Here is a 20,899-nt window from a genome sequence, read left to right on the forward strand (position 1 = left end):
GATCCCCCAACTGCCGTGGGCTCCCAGGCTGGGAAAGTGCTCTGGGGCCCAGCCCCACTCACTGGGAACTTCCCGCACCCTCCTGCCCAGGCCAGCCCAGCACTCCAGATAAAAGTGAGTTATCGGCTATGTCTCCCCAAAGCCCGTGGGAGCACAAGTTGGGTGTCTCCAGCCCCTGCTCTCCGATGTCTGTTTTGCCCCACCTTGCCCTATGGCAGTGTGGGCAGGGAGGGCTGCAGCTGTCTCACCCCCTCCTGCCAGCCTGCTCCCTGGGTCTAGGGTTTCATCTAGGGCCAGTCTTTGCCAGGCGTTAGCACCAGGATCTGGTTTCCTCATTCAGCTCCCAGCTGTACTCACAGCCTCCTGCCTGGAAGCCCCTCTTCCAGCATGGAAGCTGGCTTTCTGGCACAGCCTGCCCCAAAACAGCCCAAGGAGATGGGGGGCTTGCAGGTGCTGTGGGGCAGGACCTGAGCCCAGGGCAGCTGGAAAAAGAGTCTCTAGATCTTGGCTGCTGCTGTGATGGTGCCAGGGTCTGGGATCTCAAGAGACACACAATTCGGGACTTGACTCAGCCATGGGTTCTGTACCTGTTGTGAACTGTATGTGCTGGGAGCCCAACACCTTTCAGAACCATCCTTTTCACAGCCCCTCACAGGGCTGTTGAGGGGATTTCACTCCACTGGAATGCTTGCAGCCTCCATCCCCAGCCCAGCTTCCTTCTCTGTTGGGACGAGCCCCCCATTCCAGCATGGGGGGTGGAGGCAGACAGCCCACTGGCAGGTGTGAAACCTGCCTGTCCCGGCAGCCTGCCTGCCTGGGAAGGATCCCAGCTGTCCCGTAATGTGCCAGAACCAATGCATTTCGCACAGTCCTGAATAGGGCATTCACATGCTGAAGGGCAAATTGCCCAAGCTGCCCACAGGGGCTGCCTAGATCCCGGCTAGGAGTGGGACTGAACATAGAGAGGGGCTGTGCCCAGCTTGCCGCCACTTCACTTCAGAGCCGGGTCTCCATGCTGAGGGCAGCACAGAGAGCAGGCAGTTCTTGCTCACCCTGTGCTGCCCTTTCCCTGGAAAACGGAGCCACAGCCAATTTCACAACATGAGGCATAGGTGGGTTTGCTAATGCTTAATACCAAAGGGAGGGAGGGCGGATGAAGGGGATATTGTGATCAGGGATTTGCCATCCCCTGCCAAAGCCTCTCTTCATTCTCTGCACACTTTAAAGGCTTGCTGCAGGTGCAGGCAGTGCCTACTACCCACAGCCCAACAACCCACACCATTGCAGCCCAGGGATGCTTTCAGGGTCCTGGCAGTGCCCACCTGCGTTCCCCAGCTTGGGGGGAGAGTCCTCAGCCCGTCCTCAGGCACCACTGCATCCCCCAGTGAACCCCAAATGCTGCAGCAGTGGGTACATGGTCTGTGCCTGAGGCAGCTCTGCCAGGCACAGGGCAGCCGAGGCCATGGCTGGGCAGGGAAGCAGCCCCACGACAACTGGAGGCAGTTTTTATTGTTTAACATTCCTGGTATTTTCTGTCAGGGCTGAACCAATTGTCCTTAATCCGCCAGGCTCTGCTGGCCAAACAAGTGTGGCTGAGCCACCAGCATCCTGTCCGCACGAACAGGCCCCTTTTGTGAGGGGGATTTAGCGTGTAGCCCAGTAAATCCTGCTGGTTTCCTGAGGCAGCGTTCCCACATACCCCCACCACCACAACCCCCCTTTGCCGCCTGCTCCCAGTCTCTGGGCCCTGGCACCGATCCCTGCCCGGCCATGCCTGCGGGCATCCCGTCTGCCCAATTTCTGGGACCATTAACTTGCTACCCCACCCCGCCCTAGAATCTGGCCATTCCAGGGCTGCAGATTCCCCTTGCCTGTTCCTGGGATATGTCTGTCAGTCCCTATGGGATATGGGGTGTTGGTGGGGCTGAGAACCTTCCCAGCCACCCCACTATGCTGCTGGTCTTTCATGGGATGCTGTGGTCCCTGGCTGTAGTTCTGGAGGGATGCTGTGGTCCTGGAGCAGATGCTGTGATTCCCGGGGGAATGCTGAGCCCTAGGGAAGGTCCCGGTTCTGGTCCGGGGGTGGGGGAAGGAGGTGTGTGGGGAAGATGCTGAGTCCTGGGGGAGCTGCTATAGTCCTTGGGGGAATGTTGAGTGCTGATGGATATGGTTCTGGTCCTGGGAGGAATGCTGAGCCCTGGGGGAGCACCCCAGGGGCCAAGACACCAGCTGGTTCCTCATTCCAGCTCGGGGATGTGGCTCCGAGCCCCTGCCCGGAGATGCCTTTGTTTAACGACTCTGTTGTTTGGCCGGGAGCTGATGTTGTCTTTTCTCCTCAAAACAAAGGCGACAGGATTTTATCTCTGGGGAGAATCTGGTTTCTGTGAGATGCAGAAAGCCTCTGCCCTCGGGCAGAAGAGGATGAGGCTGGGGGGCGGAGAGGCACCAGGATGCTGTCTGTCCCACTGGTAGGAGGAGGAGCTGGCACTGCCCCTCTGGCTGCCACAGCCCCTGTTCCACGACCTGCCTGTCATTGTCCCATGCCTGTACCCCATGCGCCCGGGAAGTGAAGGGAGGGAAAAGCCCACATGGGCCAGCGGGCAGAGAAAAGGGGGCCATGAGCACCCACACATCGGAGAAGAGGCTGAGGCAGGGCCCCATCTCTCCTGTGGAGGAATCCAAACATTGGATCCCGACATAGTTCCTGTGTCCAGGGACACCTCACACAGTGATGTAGGCAGGCACAGAAATGTAGGCATCCCCCCATATCCATATAGAAGCACCTGCACACACACGTCCGTGCGCACTCACACCATCCCGCACACACACCTCAGGCACACCCTCCAGGAGCATCCCCTAAGCATGCGTCCACTCCAGCCAAATACACACACTACATCCCCCACAAAACCCCGGTGCACCTTCATACACGCCCGCGCACCCGCTTCCACGCACACACATGTACACCATCAGCCCTATTTACACACACACACACACACACACACACACACAAGCGCACACACACCTCTGCACCTCCGTTCACGCACTCCCCTGTCCCCCCAGCGGCAGAGCCGAGGCTCCAGCGCCACTGTGGATCCCCAGATCCAGCCGGACAGGCCAGGCTGGGGATGCCAGCGAGGGCGGTGGTCCCGTGCTGGGAACCCTCCGTCCATAGCCCCCCGCCCGCCGGCCAGAGTCGCCGATGCTGCAGGAAGCCGCGGACTCTCAGCCCCATCTCCCGGCCGGCGGGAGCAGCTGCGCGGGGCGGGCAGAACGGAGCAGTTCATCCCCGCCGCACATCCCCCGCATGCAGGCTGGTGACAGGAGCCTTCGCGGCTGCACAGGCACGGGACTGTGTTGGATGGATGACGAACGCGACGGAGAAAAACGGTCTGCAGCATGGGGATGTATCCTTGCGCTGCTCTCCATCACCCGCACTGATGGATGGGGCTGGGAGTGAGGCAGGGGATTGGACTGCAGAACTGCTCTGTGTCCCAATGTGGATCCCGTTTGTATCCTTCCAGGCGACAGGACCAGTGTGGGGAGGGCACCCTATGGGCACTCCAGCCTGGTGAATCTGGCTTTACCTTGGGTGGAAGGATCAAAGCCCAGCATGAGCTCAGCCTTGTTGCCCAGAGGTGGTAGCCCTGACCCCCCCCCCACGCCCCCCCAAGCTGGGAATAGGGGGCAACCTGAAGGCTGGGGAAGCAGAGTGGTCCATAAGAGCAGCCGCAGCACCCAGACGGGCACCCTGGGCCTCGGCCCCTCCGGATTAGCCTCATGCTGCTGCACATGGCTGCTGCAAAGACTGGCCTCCAGGTGACAGTGCAGTGATAGCTCTTCCACGCCGGGCAGATTTGCCCAGCAGTGATGGCTTCTGTCCCCTTCAGCTCGTGGCAGCGCTCCTGCCCGCAACCACCGCCCTTGTGTGCCCCTAGGCTGCCTCCCGCAAGGTTTCGGGGATCCATGGAAGCATCAGGGCAGGGGGACTGCAAGGTGAAGGAAGCAGAGGTTAACCCCGCTAGGAGGAGCAGCCCCGGCGCCAGGGATACCGGGCCGGTGCAGCCGCGCCTGCGGGCACGGAGCCGGGCTGAGCCCCACCCGTCGCTCCCGCCGCTCCAGCCCTGCGGTTTCAAGCCACGCAAACCGCTTCCTGGGGGAAAGGGGCCCCCCGGCAAACCCTCCGGGCAGGATGCTCTCCGCTCCTCTCCTCCTCTGCTTCCTTCCTCTCCCTTAGCCGGGCCAGCCCTCTCCCTGGCCGCCGCGACTCCTTAACCCTTTCGCCCACACTCCCGGCCGTGATCCAGCCCCACGGCCAAGGCTTCCAGCCACCGCCCCCGGCCCATTGTGCAGGATCCCGGTGCTGCTCCCGGGGTCCGCGCTCCCCCCAGGCCCCGCCCCGGCGAACATCCGCGGCCGGAGGCGACTCGCAACCAGCTCATCCTGCCCACGGCTCCCGCGGGACCCTCGTGGGCCATAGCTCCCTCCACGCTGGGGTCTGGGACTCCCCGCCGGGCGGCCGTGACGCCCTCATCTCCCTCGGGCGAAGCGCGCGGGAGCCCCCGGTGCGGGGCCGCGGTCCCTTCGGCATCACCGCGGCGGCGGGGAGTGGCCATGGCGGGAGCTGGGGATGCACATTCCCGCCGGGCGCGGGGGCACCAGGCCGCTCCCGTGGAGGCGCCACGCGATCTGTGCGCGGGCACCGGGACCTGCAGAGGGAGCCCGCAGTGCCGGGCGGTTCCGTGGCTACCGGCCTGACCGGCCGTAGAACCCCAGCGTGCACTGGGAGCGGGGCTGGGCTGTGAGTGAGCACGATCGCGGGGTGGGGGGCTCAGGGCGAACCCCGCGATGAGGAGGCAGTAGCTGCCCACACTCCCCGCTGCTGCCCGCAGACAAAGCCCTGCGGCGACAGGGCAGCCACGCTGCCCGCTGCGCGGCACATCCGGGCGGGAGCGGGAGGCAGTGGCCGGGATGCCATTTCCCTGTTCCTCTGCCGGAAGAGAAGGGCTGGAGAAGGGCCCTTCCTGCGGGCGCTGGCCATGGCACGGGCAGAAGTGACAAAGCAGATGGGAAGTGCGTTTGAGGGCATCTCGCCACCGCTGCCCTCTGCTCCAGTAACTGCATGGCTGCAGGTGGATCACTGCCGGGCCGCACTGGGACAGCTGGATGTGGATATGCCTCGGGGTGCACGGAGTTGCCTGGGCAGCAATGCCCGGGCAGTAAAGCCCCTGTACACCAGTGTCCCATTGGGATGTGCTGTTCCATGTGCCCATGGACCAAGGGCTCACAGGGGAAAACAGGCTGGTGCCTGTCCTGATGGCTCTCCCTGCTCGGCCTAAGATGGGGCACTTCAGCAGAAGGAGGGCAGCTGGTGACAGTCAGTGCCCAGGATACAGTTTCCCTGCTTGGGAACAGCCTTAAACATCTCCCCAGGTTGCTCACTGGCCCTCAGACACCAGGCTCTGGGAAGACACCAGGCGTTCCTGGCTCTGCACACGCCCTGCCTGCCCCTGGGGGGGGTTTAATAAACCACTAGCTTTATTTTGGGAACGTGGCAGAAACGTGTGTGGCAGGCTGTTCCAATGAGAAAGGAGACAAGTTGACTGCTGGGCCCTCTCCCAGGTGTGCCAGGCTGTGGCTACCAGTCGATCCTGGAAAGATGGACTATGTATTTCCCCCATTCTGATGTAAACTAAGGGATCCAGGCACAACGGGTGATGCCCCAGCTCTACAAAGGTGGGGAGAACTGTGTGGATACTGGAACTCAGTGCCAAGTTCATTCAGCACTGGGGCAGAGCATGGCCCCAGCTCCCACATGTCACCATGATACGTGAGCATGGAGGGTAAGGGCCTAAAATAGGTCGGGTGCCACCAAGCTGAGCCCTGGGCTGGGACCTCAGAGGTACAAACATGTCAAGAACAAGACTTCCTGCCGAGTCACCCCACCCTCCGTGGGTGTGCTGGAGTGGCATGAGCTGAACATGGCAGACTCTCTGTGGTGGCAGCACACCAGTGGGGTGGCAATGGGTCGGGGACCTTGGTGGGGCTCCTCAGGAGCAGATAGTGGGAGAAATGGTTGCTCCATCACCAGCCACAGACAGGGCAGAGGGAGGGCTTGGGCAAGACCCACAAGGGCATCAGGAACCCAGGTATCCTCAGTGGGGCTAACAAGGTGAGCAGGCAAGGAGAAGGCAAGTCCTCAGTGCCCCGCTGAGGTGCCAGCCCGCAGCTGCTGCAGGACAGCGTTTCAGCGGGGAGAAGTTGCGCCTGCGGGACAGTGAGGCCCGGGCAGCGGGTGCTCCCTGCCTGGGTGTGCAGAGCGGCTGCCCCGGGGCTCAGCCCGGCGGGGGAAGCGCGGCGCCAGAGCGGCCGGGGGCTCCCGCACGGCCGGGCCGGGGGGGAAGGGGGGGTGGGGGGAAAACAAAGGGCAGCGGCGGGCGGGGGGAGCGGGTCCGCCCGGGCAGCGCCGCGGCGAGCTCCGCGGCGGCATCCCGGGGGGCGGCAGCCCGGCCCTGCCCCCCGCACGGCCCGGGCAGCACCGCCCCGGTGCCACATCCCCGCGCTGCCCCGGCTGCCCCCCGCTCCGTGCCTGCCCAGCCGTGCCGGTGCGGCGGCGCGGCGCGGCGCCCGGACCCGTGCGGCTGGCGGCGGAGACCCCGGCCCGCATCGGAGGTAGCGACGGAGCCGTCGCCCGCCGCGGGCCGGTTGCGGGGGGCGGCGGTGGCGGCCCATCCCGGCGGAGCGGGCGGGCGCGGGGCCGGTGCGCGCCGCTCGGCGGCGGGAGGGCGGGTGGGAGCGCGGCTGTCCAGGAGCGGCGGAGCCCGGCGAGGACAGCCAGGCCGCGGGCACCCGGCACCGCTCCCCGGCGGGCGAGGCTCGGCGAGGCTCCCACGGTTCTGCACGGCAGCCCCGCGGAGGGCGACGGCCCGGCCCGCCGGTGCGCGGGAGGGCGGCGGGGGAGCGCGGCGGGGGCGCCGGGCCGGCCCGCGGGGCGCGGCGGACAATGGCAGGGGGTAACCCGAGCCCAGCGGGGGCGGGCGGCGAACCGCGCCACTCGCCCCGCTGACCGCCCGCGGGCACCGGGGCCGGGAGCGGTGCCGAGCGGTGCACGGGGACTGCCGCCGCCCGGGTGCCCCGCCGGGGCGCAGGGCCTGGCCGACTCCATTTTGTTGGCGCCCGCTCCGCCGCCGTTCGCAGGCCCGGGGCCTGCCCGGCGTGGGGGTGGGGGGGGGGGAGCGGTGGGCGAGACTGCGGGGCCGCCCCGTCCCATCCCGCCCGGTGCCCACTGCCCACTGCCGCCGCCTACGATGGAGGTGCGGGGCGGCGGCCCCGAGGCCGCGGTGCCGGGTGGGGGGATGTGGGGAGCGGGGCAGGCCGGGCCGGGGCGCGCCGGGGGGGGGCAGCACTGAGCGCCCCCTCCCCACTTCCCCCTCCCGCGATGTGAGGGGGGGGCCGTCGAGGGGGGGGGGTGCTCGTGCGGGGGGGTGGGGGGGGCAGGCCCGCGCGGGCGCGCGCGCGCTGATTGGCCGCGGCCGCCGAACCCCGAGAGCGGGGGCGCGCGGGGTGGGCGCGCGCCCTCGCGGGATGGCGGCGGCGGCGGCGTCGGGCGCGCGCATGCGGGGGAGGGAGGAGGAGGGAGGCGGCGGAGCGGCGGCGGGGCCTGGCCGGGCCGGGTCGGCGCGTCTCCCCATCCGCCCGCTCCGGGGGCAGGCGCCGAGCCGCCCGCGGCACCCGCAGGTGAGCGGCGGCCCCTGCGGCAGCGCCCAGTAGGGCGAGCGACCCCAGCGCCGGCTGTGCCGTGCTGAGCCGAGCCGGGGTGGCCGGGCTGCGGCCTGGGGCCTGTAGTGCGGCAGTGGCGGAGCGGGGCTGGCGGAGCCCATCGCGGCCCCCGGGTGCGGCTGCCATTTTGCGGTGCAGGCCGGGCTGACCCCATTGTGCTGTGCCCGCAGGTGGATGCCCGCCACCCGGCATGGAGCAGGCCTGCGAAGTGAGCTGCCGCAGCTGCCTCGTCCCCTTCGGCACCTCGCTGTCGGCCGCCGAGCCCAAGGGCGGCCCCTTTGGCGAGACCCGCGGCCCCGAGCCGCCCGCCATGCAGCTGGCGGCCGCCAAGCCCGGCTACGGCCAGGACCCGTCGTCCTGCTACATCCCGCTACGCCGGCTGCAGGACTTGGCTTCCATGATCAACGCCGAGTACCTCGGCGGTGCCTCTGACGGCGCTGAGGCCCTGCCCGACCCTGGCTCGCCAGGCCCCCGCCAGCCCGCGGCTCTGGACACTGCGGCCGAGGTGCCCCGCGGGGCCCGGGCCTTCCCCCTGCTCCTACGGGACGGTGGAGAGGAAGCGCCGGAGGAGGAGGAGGGCGCCGAGACTCCGGAGGAGGAGGAGGAGGACGACGACGACGACGACTACGACGACGACGACGACTACGAGGAAGAGGAGGAGGACGACGACGACGACGAGGAGGCGGCGACAGAGCCCGGCCAGCGGAGCTGCGGCCGCTCTACTCTGCAGCGGGGCCCCGACAGCCGCCTGCAGCCGGCCGAGTCCGTGCCGGACGGCGGCCCCGGGGAGCAGCCTGAGTCCTTGGCGGCCCTGCAACTCGTAAGCACCGCCGGGGCGCGGGCGGGGGGGGCCGTGGCCGCTGCCATTTTGCGGTGCGGCAGGGCCGGGCCGGGCCGGGCCGGCCGCGCTGCCTCCCTCGCCCCGGCACCCCGGAGGACGGGAGCCATCTTACCAAGCGAGGGGACCGTGCCGGGGCCAGCGCGGGCTGTCACCGCGTTCACCGCGCACCTGTGTCCCGGCGCGGCCCCCCGCGCTCCCCCCCGCTGCCTTTTCTCCCGTCAGGAATAAGAGGCATCATCCTTCTGCCCAGCAACTCGCTGCGGAGTTCGATGGAGTTCTTTCCCCATTGGAAGGGGTTTTTTTGAGCGCAGTGCAGATGAAGAGGGCAGGGGGGAGCGTTCCCGTCTCCTACCTCTCCGGCTGAACGCTGTCAGAGGCTCTTTGTCTGGCCAGGCCTAAGGTTCCCGAGCTGTGAGACCTTGGCGGTGGCCGGGGAGAGGCCGTGTCATGGCCTGACAGACCTCGCGGGCAGCAAACCTTGCCTCTTATTCAGGCTGACTTTTTTTAAAAATTGTTTTTAATTTCTCTCTACAGTCACAAATTTCTTTTAATTATAATATAATTAATATGGGGCGGAACTGATGGAACTGTAGGAGTTCTGAAAGGAGATAGATGCATTAAGTATTTTTTTGTGCAATTTGCTTTTGAATCCAAGTATAAGAGATGTTTCTCAGTGTAATCTTTTGCTTACAGCCATATATGTACATTTCCTGCAGTTTTCGGTTGTTTGTTTTGTTGGGGGTTTTTTTGTGTATTTCTTCAATATGTTTTTTGAACCTCAGAGTTCCTTGTTGAAGGATATTCTGGGCTTTAAGTATTGATGCAGGGTTTGGAGATTAGCTCTTTTGACAGGACTAATACCGAAACCATGTTGCTCTCTATTTTCAGTAGAGCCACTGATGCCGGACAGATCGTGCTGGTGCGTGCAGTGCTTGGGAGGCTCTAGGGAGGATTGTGTTCCTTCGGGAGCACTCAGTGTTCCTGCTGGGTGCTCTGGGAGGTGGGGAGCATTTGTCACACAGTGACCGTGGAAGGGGTGATTTCAGGAAGATGCTGACAGCAGCTTAATTTGTTTGTGGAACAGTTCAGGCTTGCAGGTACTTTTCAGTGTTCTTTGGGAAGAATCCCTCGGTCTCTGGTGGTGAGAGGTTGCTGTGGGTCTGAGGTCTGTGCATCTCTTCAGCTTTGTTTTGCAGAGGAAAGCAGGGATCTCTCGCAGACATGTGCTCAGTGATGCAGTTGTGGGAGGGTCTCACTTTGTAAACAGAAGCTCGCAGAGGTACTTTCACAACAGTTGCCTTTACAACATGCTCCACACAACTGCAGCTGGTACGGTGGAAAAACCGTCCTAGTGATGTAGCCTGTTATTTGAATATACAATGAGGGTTGACTTTTCAGTAAAACTGCCTTACCCGTATGCTGTAGTTAGCCTTGCTGGGTTGTTCTGGTGACTTGAAAGCACATCTGCATTCCTAAAAAAAAATGCAGAGAAGAACAGCATTTTTTAGGCAGCCTGGGGTCCTGCTTTCTCTAAGTCCTACATTCTTTCTTCAGTAAGTAAATGCACGTTGTCTGAGTGGTCTTTCATTTTAGCTCCACTTCTTGTGGAGTAGGAAAAGATAGATTTTTCTGTGTGCCAAGTTACCACTGAGGCAATTAAAATCTTTTAATAGTTGAACACGGCATAGTAGCTAGAAATTCCCAGGTTTGCTCTTTAGGTCATGTATTCATTTAGACATTTAATTCCAGTCTCATCTGTGTTTGGTAACTGGAATCAACCTGCTAAAACTTACAATAAAAGCCCGCCCAAAAAAAAGCATCACGAATCTCTGGGAGTTCTGCACAGCTGTTTGTCATAGCTGGGCTACTCTTACAGGTGCCAGCTTTATGCTGCCTCTTGATGGGGCTCCTCCACCTTACAGCAGGACTGTCTCAGAGCTTTTATTGTTGGAGCTCATGGCTCTGAGTGTGCCATTGCTGCTCAAACTTCCTGTTTTGCCAAGAGGGAAGTGTGTGTATATCTGTATCTGCCCCTTGCAAGATTTGAATTTTTCGATAGATGCTTGCTTTGAAAAGGCCGATTTCTGAAATGTCAAGAGTGCTTGCAGCAGGAGGACCAGAATTTGGTTCAGTCCTAAGTGGGATGCAAACTCCAGCATTTAAGTAAAGCCTCTGGACTGGAGGGGTGGTTGCAGGTATTGTTTTGCATGGGGATTTGTTAATAGCCCTGACACCCCGTAGCTCTCAAACATTGCCCCCAACAGGGGAGGTTGCTCAGATACCATTCAGTTGTAAAGACAGGTGTGCATATTCTGAACTAAAACTTTTAAGTGCCAACTTAATCTTCCCCTAAGGGTGTCTGAAGTTCCCAGCACCTCCTGACAGATTTTGTGTTTTGGAGAAGGAAGTGATAACATCAGTTCTTGGGTCTTGTTTTCCAGAGGTGGTGATAGGGTGACTGCTGGCAGCTGCTGGCTTGCTGCCTTATGCACATGTTGAACTATGGCCATTTAAATTTAAATGAGTGGTTGATCTTGAATGTCTCTGTCTTTTACCATCCTGATGTGAGTTTGTCTCTAGTGCTCTCCTGGTATTTCCAAGTTGCAGAGGCCCTGGACAGCATTATGTCCAGTTGGAGGGAGAGGTGAGTTCAGACTGCAGTGCTGGGAAGGGTGGGTACAGCCACAGAAAGTCTGAGTGCCACAGACGTTGCTTGAATTTAGATGCTGGGGCATTGGAGCGGGTGGACTTATTTCTTGCAGAACTCTCATGTGGAAATTTTGCTCTTCTAATGTAACTTTTGATGCTTTAACACTTCAGTTTGTTAGCTTGTTGGTTTTAGTTACTGTGTACAAAGTATGTTTGAGTCATTTTATTTGCAGAGTTGAGCGTTCGAGGAAGCAGAGAGTTCTTGGATTCAGGTACATCTGGGCCACTCCTGCTGTGTGTGCATTTTGCATTTACAAGCTGTTTTCTTCATGGAACCCTGATTATTTCAGATTCCAGGATGTGCAGAGGCTTGCATGAGGCTCAGTGTTGCTTTTCATTATTATTTCCTTATTGTCCATTCCCACAATGCAGGAGTGTGATGTTTAGGTAATGGCAGTGAGGTACAGGGAAATCTAGAGCCAGATGTTTTATCCCTAAGAATGGCTGCTTCCAGGGGCTGGGTGTGAGGAATGAGTGAAGCATGTGTGTAAGGCTGGAAGGTTTTTGCTTCACCAGAATCACACTGCGCTGTGTTAGAAGTACTGAAGGCCAGCAGAGTCCTCTGTAGAATTAATCCATTATGAACTTGAGTTGTGTTCTGATCTACAGCTGTGGGAGGCTGCGCTCGTTATAAAATGTTGGTGTTGCCTGTGTGAGAGTTACTCTGGTGCTTGGTTTATTAACTGACGAGTCTGGTGCCATTTCTCTCTCTGCTTAAAATAAAATTGAAGGAACCAAAGCCATGTGATCCTCGCTACTCCTGTAAACATTTCTGAAACAATCTCCTACTACAGACTGTTGATTGGAAGTGTAACTAGCTACTGATAACATTATATCCCTGAGATGCAGTAGATAGGCAGTGGTTTGTTTTAGCGGGGAATGCAAATTTCCTTGGTCAGTTGGCATCTTCCTGATGAGGAGATGAATTCTGTTTGGCTGTCAGTGATTCCTGCAGGCATCATTTCCCACTCTGTGCACCTGGAGAGAACAGGGTCTTTGCATGCTGCTGTCCCCATGCCTCTGATCTTGCACACATCCCGCCTTTGCACTAGGATTTACACTCTTTGAAGATGGTATATTTAGAAGAGAGCACGTAGGTGGATATTGCTTTACTGTACAGCCTGATGGCACCTACCAGGCCTTGTACTGAAGGGCATTCTTGCTTTAAATAGCTCTAAACTTACCTATAAAGGACTACACCCGCGGTGGGAGTGCAGAAAAATGGGAATTTCCACAGCGAGGGCCCTGTCTTGGCCTGTGTTATTGCTTGACCATAAATTTTTGAGGTCCTTAATGACTTCATGCTTTCACGGTGTGATGACGCTGCATTGCCACTTGGTCATGGTGGAGGTGTGAGTGGGTGAGTGTTAGGAGCTGTCATAGCAGGACCTGCTGTGTGTGAGAGCAGCTCATTCTGAGGGGTTTGAGCAGTTTTTTAGGATCCAGAGCTCTCCTGCACAGCAGGTTGGATCCTGGAAGCGTTTTATCATAGCATTTGGCTGAGATTGCCCTTTCTCTCCTTGTTTCATTGTATTTGTTCTCCGATTGCTGATTAAGTGTGAAATATCTGTTTGTGTACGTTGTGTTACAGGAAATGACTTTGTTTCTCTAGAAAATACCTGGTGTGCCATGTGAAATTTGAATGACTGATGCTTTTGCGGTTCATGTTCTGAAGCTGAACCTGTATTTTTGCAAACAGCAAAACCAGAGGTGTTTTCTTGCAGATTGGACAGTTCTAAAAGTGGTGTTTTACTAGATATAATGACAGAAATCTCTGTGTAATTTCTGCTTTCTAAATTTAAAACTTAACTTTTAAAATCTGAGCAGGAGGGAAGTCGTTTAAGCAATGTCCTGGTTAATACGCTGTTTGCAGTTCTAAGTCTGGCAGTAGTAGCAACTAAATTGGCTTTTGCAGGTGTTTTTTTGGGCTGGATGCTGCCTGTCAGGCTGTGCTAAATGACTATAGGTGCTGGTGATTTCTTTTGGAAGAATGTATCTCCTACAGCTTGAACCTTCTTCTCCTAACAAATCTTAGGCTGTTGAGGGTACAGTGATTCAAGTTTTACTGATACAACTTTTTGTCAAGCCTTAGTAAAATCAATAATAGTGGCTCAGTTTGATGCTATAGCAGTGGCCTTTGACTTCAGAGCTGCATATTCTGCATGACGTTGTGAATTTGTTCACTGGCTCTTGCAATGTAGCAGCTTCTTGTTGCACCTTACTACACCCTTGTTCCCAGAAGTGGGGTTAAACTGTGTGATGTGCAACAATTACTATGTGGGTTTATGTTCCCAGGTGAACTCTGAATATGGTCAACAAGCTACTTGAGCCCCAAGAAAAAAGTAGTATTCTCTGAGATATAATTGAGATGGTATTTCTTGAAAATACGTTTGTGACTCAGAAATCAGTGTATGGATGATGGTCAATTTTGAGTGCAGTTGCTTGGAATATACTTCTGCTTTTCTTGCCTGTGACTGACAGCTTATATATAATCATTTTGATTACTTTTCAATTATTGCTCTGGCATTTAGAAAGGCAGAGGGAATAGAAACATCAAAAAGGAGAAATCTTAGCAGGCAGGGGGTTGCCCTAGGAGTTAAAGAACTCAACAATTTAGGTGAATGCCACTTTTGCTACCAAAAAACTATGACCTCAGTTTTGTTCTGTCTGCACAGAGCCATCTGGAGTTTGGCATGGCTGTAGAGCTGTGGTGCAATGCTGAGGAAAACTGTGTGGTGTAAAGTTTTGAGCCCCACTGGTTCAGTCCTGGGTAGAACAGGCATTGCTTTGGCTGATGTGAGTGGGTGCTCCTGACCCCAGAGCCCAGGAGAGGGGAGGATGCTGCCATGTGTTGGAGCAGGTGCCAGCTGAAGTGCTCTGTTCTTGTTAAATTAGAAATCTGGTTCCATTGTGGCTGCTCACAGTAGCTCTGCAGCAGTGATTAAATGTGTGACAGAGATAAAGGTGGGCTCAGTGTGCATCCATCTCTCTTGTGTCCAAAAGCATTGATGAAGCCAGGAGGAATTTCAGCAGTGTGTCTTGCCTCTGCTGAAGGATGGTAAAGCACTTGTTAAAACTGACATGCTGACTCTTTGTGGTTATTATTAAGATTTATCTCACATAGTTCTTTGGAAAAATGGTGAAGAGAAGTTGGGAGAAAAGTCACCTTGTGTATCACTTCTTTGCCTCTCAGGGACAGGCTGGTCCTGGCTGGGTGCCTTCACTGCTGTCTCGAGCACAGCCAGAGCAGAAGGGTTGTGCTAAGTTGTCCCAACTCATTGCCTGGACTAGTTGTTGCCTTGGCAGTGATGGAACTGCACAATCCACAGGTGAATGAGTGTCCTTTCCAGCAGAATTCCCTGCTGTTTCTGTGGGGCTGAGATGCTGCTGGGGTTCTGGGTGAAAAGCAAGGCTGCAGGTGGAAGGGGCACCACATGAGTGGCATCAGGGAAGGGAGTGTTGTGGGAGCACTGCTGGTAGCTGAGTCACAGTGAAAGGACAGCACATCTCTAGTTCTGGAGGAGGCTTCCTCATGTGTTTTCCCATCCTCCTCCTCATGGGGTAGGCCACTGGGGTAGGAAGGGTTGGCATGAAAAGCTTTGAGTGAATTTTTGATAGGGAACTTGTTCTGTTGGTCATATGCAGTAATTGGGATAGCTGTGGAGGTTGCTAGAGATAGCACATCCCACTGCTGGGCTCTTCAGGAAGAAAACAATTTTATAGTAAACGGATTATGCAGTAAAATAGGAGACTAATTGTTTTAACTTTCTGACACTCCTCAGAAATAATGCACTGGGGACTCCTTTTATATTTTCAGCCATTGACTTTTGCATGTGGGTCGCCAGAAGTGTTGAGTTGGGTGGAGCAATTCAACTGTTGCATCCAAGCCAAAGGATGGAATGCCTTTTGGTGTGGTATTCTTTAGGAAAAAGTGAGCAGTGGATTTCCTGCACAGGAGTATCTCAGCACACTGGAAACTGCCAGTTTCTTTTTCAGCTCCTATAGTGCCTGCAGTGCTGAGTGTGCAGTGAGGCTCTTGCCCTCAGCCCCATTTAAAGCTTCCATGCTCTACTGGTTTTGGAGGAGTGTGTTCATGACTTTCCCTCCCACTGTTAGTGGAAAGATAGAAACCTGCTGTTGCCTAACACAAGGGTGAGGAGCAGAATGGTTATCACCCTTTTAATAGTTCCTCCCCTTGCCCTGATGTTACTTTGTTGTTTGGTTTTCCCAAGCACCTGTTCAGACTTCCTACTGCTCTGCTAATGTTGTGACTGTCTGCAGATTTCTAAATAACAGCAGTAAAACAAGTCAGGTTCCTTTTGATTCTAGTTGGCTGTCCTCTCACAGTATGTTCTTAATGTTTTGGAAGCTGGATTCATCACAGAAAGGTTTGGAAGCCTCTTGGAAGCATAAATTTGCAGTACCTCGTGCCTGAAGCATGAACCTTCCTCGGGTCATGGCTTTGATACCAACAAAAAAATAAGCACAAGTTAAATTTATTGCCCTGCTAGTGTTCAAAAATTCTGATTGGAATTTTAGTATAAATTCAGAAGAAGCAGTCAAAGTTTTAAGTGCAAATTAAAACTTAATTTTATATTAATAGAAATTCTGTTTCTTTTGGAAAAATGGTGTCTTTAGATAGAGGTAGTTACATGCTGAATACCACCTCATTTTCAGGAGGTTATGGTTTTGTGTGAGAGGCATCTTTTTATTTGGACTAGCAAAGTGGGATTATCCCTTCTGTTCCTGTGGGTAAATAAAAACTTCGACAGAAAATGAGATTTTTAAGCCCCCCTTGAATGTTTGTTGCTTTTAAAGAATCCCATGGACTTAAAACACCCAAACATCAGCAACCATACCAAAACAAGCAACAAGACAGTTAATTTAATTTAACTCAGCTCAAACTCACACTTTTTAGCTGTTGAGGTTCTAGTACAGTATTCACTCTTTGCACTGTACATGTTGTTCTCTAGTCCTGCTTCATTCTAGTTCCAGCTTAAGCTGTAATGAATAGAGCATACACATATAAATTAGAATAGCCAAGTTTCATTTCACATAGTTTGAATCTGGTTTTCATTTCATGGATTTGGAAGCTTCATGTCTGAAAAATGAGCGCTGTGTTTATCTGATGTCTTGCTTGTGAGCAATTTGATAATACATAGAGGAGCACAAAAATAAGGCTGAGAAGGGGACAAATCTGATGACCTGGTTTCAGTTTGTGGGTTTTTTTGCTTGTTCTCTGACATAATGAGATATTTGTGGGTAATTGTTTGTGAAAATTTGCAAAGTTTTGGTAATGCCAGCAGTTCCTCACTTGCTGAAACAATGCTGATTAAAAGAGTAATATTTAAAGAGAATGTGGTTTATCATTTAAAATAGGTGCAGATAAGCAAGTCTGAGAATCTGTCCTCTCCTTCAGGCTCCTGGAAGTGGTCTGAAATCTTCCATGTGTTAGTGAATTTCTTTCCATTGGGGATGTGGGTGAGATCATACCCCTTCTCTCCCGCTTCATCCTCCTGCCTCCCTCAGACCTTGCTGTCAGGTGCATTTCTGGTAGTTAGGGTGCTAAAGTGCCAAAGCTTTCTCTTGCACTGCTCTTCCACCTATTCCATAAGGAAAACTATCTCCACTGAGTGAGACAGGGATGCTGTTACCCAGTTATCTTGGGGACTAAAACTTGGTATTCTCTCGTCTGTACATTCTTTATTTAAAATCTGTATGTGGATAACTCCTAAGCTTGATAGAAGTGCTTCATGATGTAGGGATTACTTAAAGTAGTCCAATCTGCTCTCTTGATTTTACCCTTTCAGGGTAGTTCATATGTACATATGGACCCTGAAAAACTTCAGTACCCTGGAAAAATGGTAGTAAAAACTGGCCAAAGACAACAAGTGCCACAAGCATGTTGATAACAGAAGTTTGATCTGTATCATAATATCTCCTGTATTTTTTGCTAGTGAATATTTAATTAGTGAGTATTTAACACTTCTGGATGATCGTGGTGCCAGATAAGAGGTAGTGTACTTTTTCAGACATGAATGTAGGTCAAATTCCTGTTTGCTCTTTCCTGCAGTGCTGAAGCTGAAGGAAGACTGTAGCAGTTGGGATGAAGGGCATGTCCCCAGCTACACAGGCTGCCCATGGGCTTCCAGCAGGCTTCTCCAGCTGCTCTGTTGGATTTGAAGCTTACTATAAAGTGCCAGTGTGATTATTACTCTGGTTTCTTCAGATACAGCATTGCGTGCTGTGGTTTGGATTGGGGTTTTGTCCATATGGACTCCAGTTGGCCCTACCCCTTTCCCTGTGCAGGGATTGATTCCTCTTAAGTTTTGTCGCAGAGATTGCAGGGTCAGCATTACAGCCTCTCTCTGTAAAGGCTTAAAGCTCCTGTGCTTAATGGTACTTTGTATGGAGGAAACTTTGGTGATCTTTGTTTGCTTAGTTTCAAATATTTCTTAAGCTATCAAATACATACAATTTATTTTTTGTCATTTTTTCTTGTTTTCTTTTTTTTAACTGATTTGGTTTTGATTTCAGAAAAGCTTCTTTAAAACATGAATCTTTGTTAATGAGAATTGTTATTTCTGGCTTCCATCACAAGCAGTTAGTAATTTTGCTTTGTTGTTGTCTTCTCTTCTCTTCTCTTCTCTTCTCTTCTCTTCTCTTCTCTTCTCTTCTCTTCTCTTCTCTTCTCTTCTCTTCTCTTCTCTTCTCTTCTCTTCTCTTCTCTTCTCTTCTCTTCTCTTCTCTTCTCTTCTCTTCTCTTCTCTTCTCTTCTCTTCTCTTCTCTTCTCTTCTCTTCTCTTCTCTTCTCCTTTTTACCTTTCCATGCAGCATTCCCAAGCAAAGGTTATTTCCCAATTCCTCTCTTTCCCTCTCTCTGTGTCCATTTCTCAGTGCACAAGTGTTGGGGCTGAGCAATGAGCCATGGATCACTCAGACTTCTTTCCATTCTCCCTTCATTAAGAGCAGTACAGAGGTAGGAGTTGACCTTTTAACTATCTGTCAGCAGCAGTCACTGTATGGGAATTGCATCCATTGCTGCTTCATTTCTATGACCAGAGTTGAAAGATCTGGATCCCCTGGGACAGGACCTGTATGGACAGAGGGATAATCCCGAGTGCTGAGGGTAAAACTGCTCTGCTTTGTGTTAAATTCTGCTAACTCAGTAAGGTTTGCTGTAGCTGGAGGGAAGTTCCATCTCCTGAAGACTCTTGGGGTAGCTCAGCTATAGCAATGCCCTTCCAGGCTTGTTCTGGGAGTATTTTAATAGGGAGAAAACTTGCCCCAGTTGCTGCCTCTCCTTTGTGAGGGCAGAGGGTGAATAACCTGTTCCACCGAAATGGCAGGAGCTGGGAGTGTCCTGTCCTAGGCACAGGGCACCTGTGACACCAGCTGTGGGGTTGGTTGTGTTAGTGAGTAACTTCTTTATAGAATCACAGGATGGTTTGGGTTCGAAGGGGCCTTAAAGATAGTGTAGTTCCAATGCCCTGCCATGGGCAGGGACACCTTCTGTTACATGAGATTGCTCAGAGCTCCATCCAACCTGACCATGAACACTTCCAGGGATTCAGGGACAGCCACAGCATCTCTGGGCAACCTGTGCCAGGGCCTCACTACCTTCACAGAGAAGAATTTCTTCCTCACGTTTCATCTAAACCTACTCACAGATTGTGGCCATTCTTCCTTGTCTTGTCACTCTGTCCTTGTAAGATGTCCCTCTCTAGCAAACTGTTTGGCCCAGGTTGGTTGTCCAGGCACCTTCAAATGTCATCTTTCCCTCAAGTCCATTTTGGTAGGGTGTTTTTTTCCTGCTAAAATAGCTGTTGATCTTCAGCCAGTTCAGCTGTATCTGGCATTGGTGGCTCATAGGAATTAGATGGACTTGTTGTCATCTTGTCCTGTTAAAAAAAAAAAAAGATCACCAAACTTAAAGGAGTACAGGGTAGTGGTGGGGGTGCAGGCTGTGGACTGATCATCAGCAAGCTTCCAGTTCAAACTGGTAAGAAGTAGGTATTGGGAACAACTTTAACCTGAGCATCGATGGAATGCAGGGAGAAGGATGAGAGTTGCTGGCCTGGAAATGAGAAGCTTTGAAGAGAGCACTGGAAGTTTATGGGGCAGAGTTGTTGCTGTTTCTGCCCCTGGCAGTGATGTTTGGGCCAGCTCTTGTGGGGGGTGTGACACACCTTAGTGTGGTGAGATCTGCTCTGGAGATATCCCTATCCCGTGCTGCTGCTGCAGGGCCCTGGGCAGGTAGAGGAAGGGGTTATTAGTGTCATTGTTTACACTGTATTGGTTAATTACCCTTTGGATGTGCTTGCCTCCTTTTATTTTCATCCTTGGCTTTGATTCTGTCCAGTTCCTGCCTGAAACAGGCTTGGCAGGATCTTCCTCTGTTATTTTTGGGGGGTCATTGGCTTCTTTCTTGCTTTTCTTCATGTCCTTACACACAGCCTTTTGCTGCCCCAGTCTTTCTGCAAAACATGATCTATCCCTGGCTTCATTGAGTAACATTGTTTATAATTAAGCCAGCAATAAACTGTAATAGGGCTTTCTTGGCCAAGTATTTATTTCCATGATGGCTTTCCAAAGCAGGTCTGAAATGGAAGTGTGCAGGGCTATGAGATCAGTGCTTGATCTCTACAGATCTTTCTTTGGGTATCTGAAATTGGAAATTTGAAATTGCCTGTAAATACCAGACATATCTCTGCCCCTTAGTGGGGCAGTCTTGCTGTGGCTCTGCCAAGGTGGTCACATCCCAGGTCATGCTGTTGGGACACCTGGGGTGTCTGCACCTTTGTCTCCAGCTGTGCTGGAGGGGCTGGTGCTGCTGTGATTTTTATTCAGACATGTCCAGTGCTGCAGGAAAGGTGGCTGTGAACATTGTCTCTGTTTGTGGGCTTCTGCTTTGTACCACTTCTTCCAGCAAGATTAATGGGATGAACAGCAGCTTCCAGTGACAGAGCCAAGAATGGTTACTGGATAAGGGTTATTTTTTCCACGTTTTAATGATGTGGTTATTTTCAGTGGAGGAAGATTGGTGACAGTCAGTTGAGGATTGACGGTATGTTTACCAAATTAAAAACACTTGAAAATTTAAGCTTTCTTTGCTTGATGTGTTTCATTATTTGCTGTATGGTGAGAATTTCAGGAAGGTAGAGGTACTTGGCTTTCTAATAGAAAGCCTTCATCTCATGAAGCTAAGCTCAAGTGTTTAGTATTTCACTTAGTGAATTGCAGACTGGTGTGTTTAGTTGGCATGGTAAAAATTCAAGAGGTGACTTTGCAGGTGGCTTTTGTGTCATCCTGCTGTTGAATCTTGGCTTGTGACCCCCTCCACAGTGATCGGTTGGGTCTTTGGTGGGGAGAGGGTTTGTCCTAAACAGCACGGAGTGATCTGAAATGCTGCACATCATCTGAAGTATAGGCTGTAGCTAGTCCCATCTGAACAGCAAATGAATGCCAAACATCTGATAACAGAGTAGACAGTACTGACTCCCTTGAAGTGAACATCAGACAATACAAGACTGTGTTGTTCCCCTCAGTGGAGAAGGCCCTGTTCTTTCCTTC

At 53.8% G+C, this 20,899-nt stretch overlaps 2 protein-coding genes across 2 annotated transcripts in view; one reads left to right on the plus strand and one right to left on the minus strand.

Annotated features, from left to right (window-relative positions):
• Window positions 1-6,332: 6,332 nt before the first annotated feature.
• Window positions 6,333-7,877, minus strand: LOC134049495 (basic proline-rich protein-like). The gene has a single exon (XM_062501977.1). It carries the CDS (start codon window positions 7,875-7,877, stop codon window positions 6,333-6,335), a length of 1,545 nt encoding a protein of 514 aa, XP_062357961.1.
• An 84-nt stretch (window positions 7,878-7,961) lies between these two features.
• The window catches only part of NSD1 (nuclear receptor binding SET domain protein 1), a 59,699-nt gene continuing 46,761 nt past the window's right edge, over window positions 7,962-20,899 (plus strand). The window contains exon 1 of the mRNA XM_062502139.1: window positions 7,962-8,596. Coding sequence (XP_062358123.1) covers window positions 7,967-8,596 — 630 coding nt within the window. The 5' untranslated portion in view covers window positions 7,962-7,966. The remainder of the gene's footprint in view (window positions 8,597-20,899) is intronic.

This window comes from Cinclus cinclus, chromosome 14, assembly GCF_963662255.1.
Source record: "Cinclus cinclus chromosome 14, bCinCin1.1, whole genome shotgun sequence".
Lineage (NCBI taxonomy): Eukaryota > Metazoa > Chordata > Aves > Passeriformes > Cinclidae > Cinclus > Cinclus cinclus.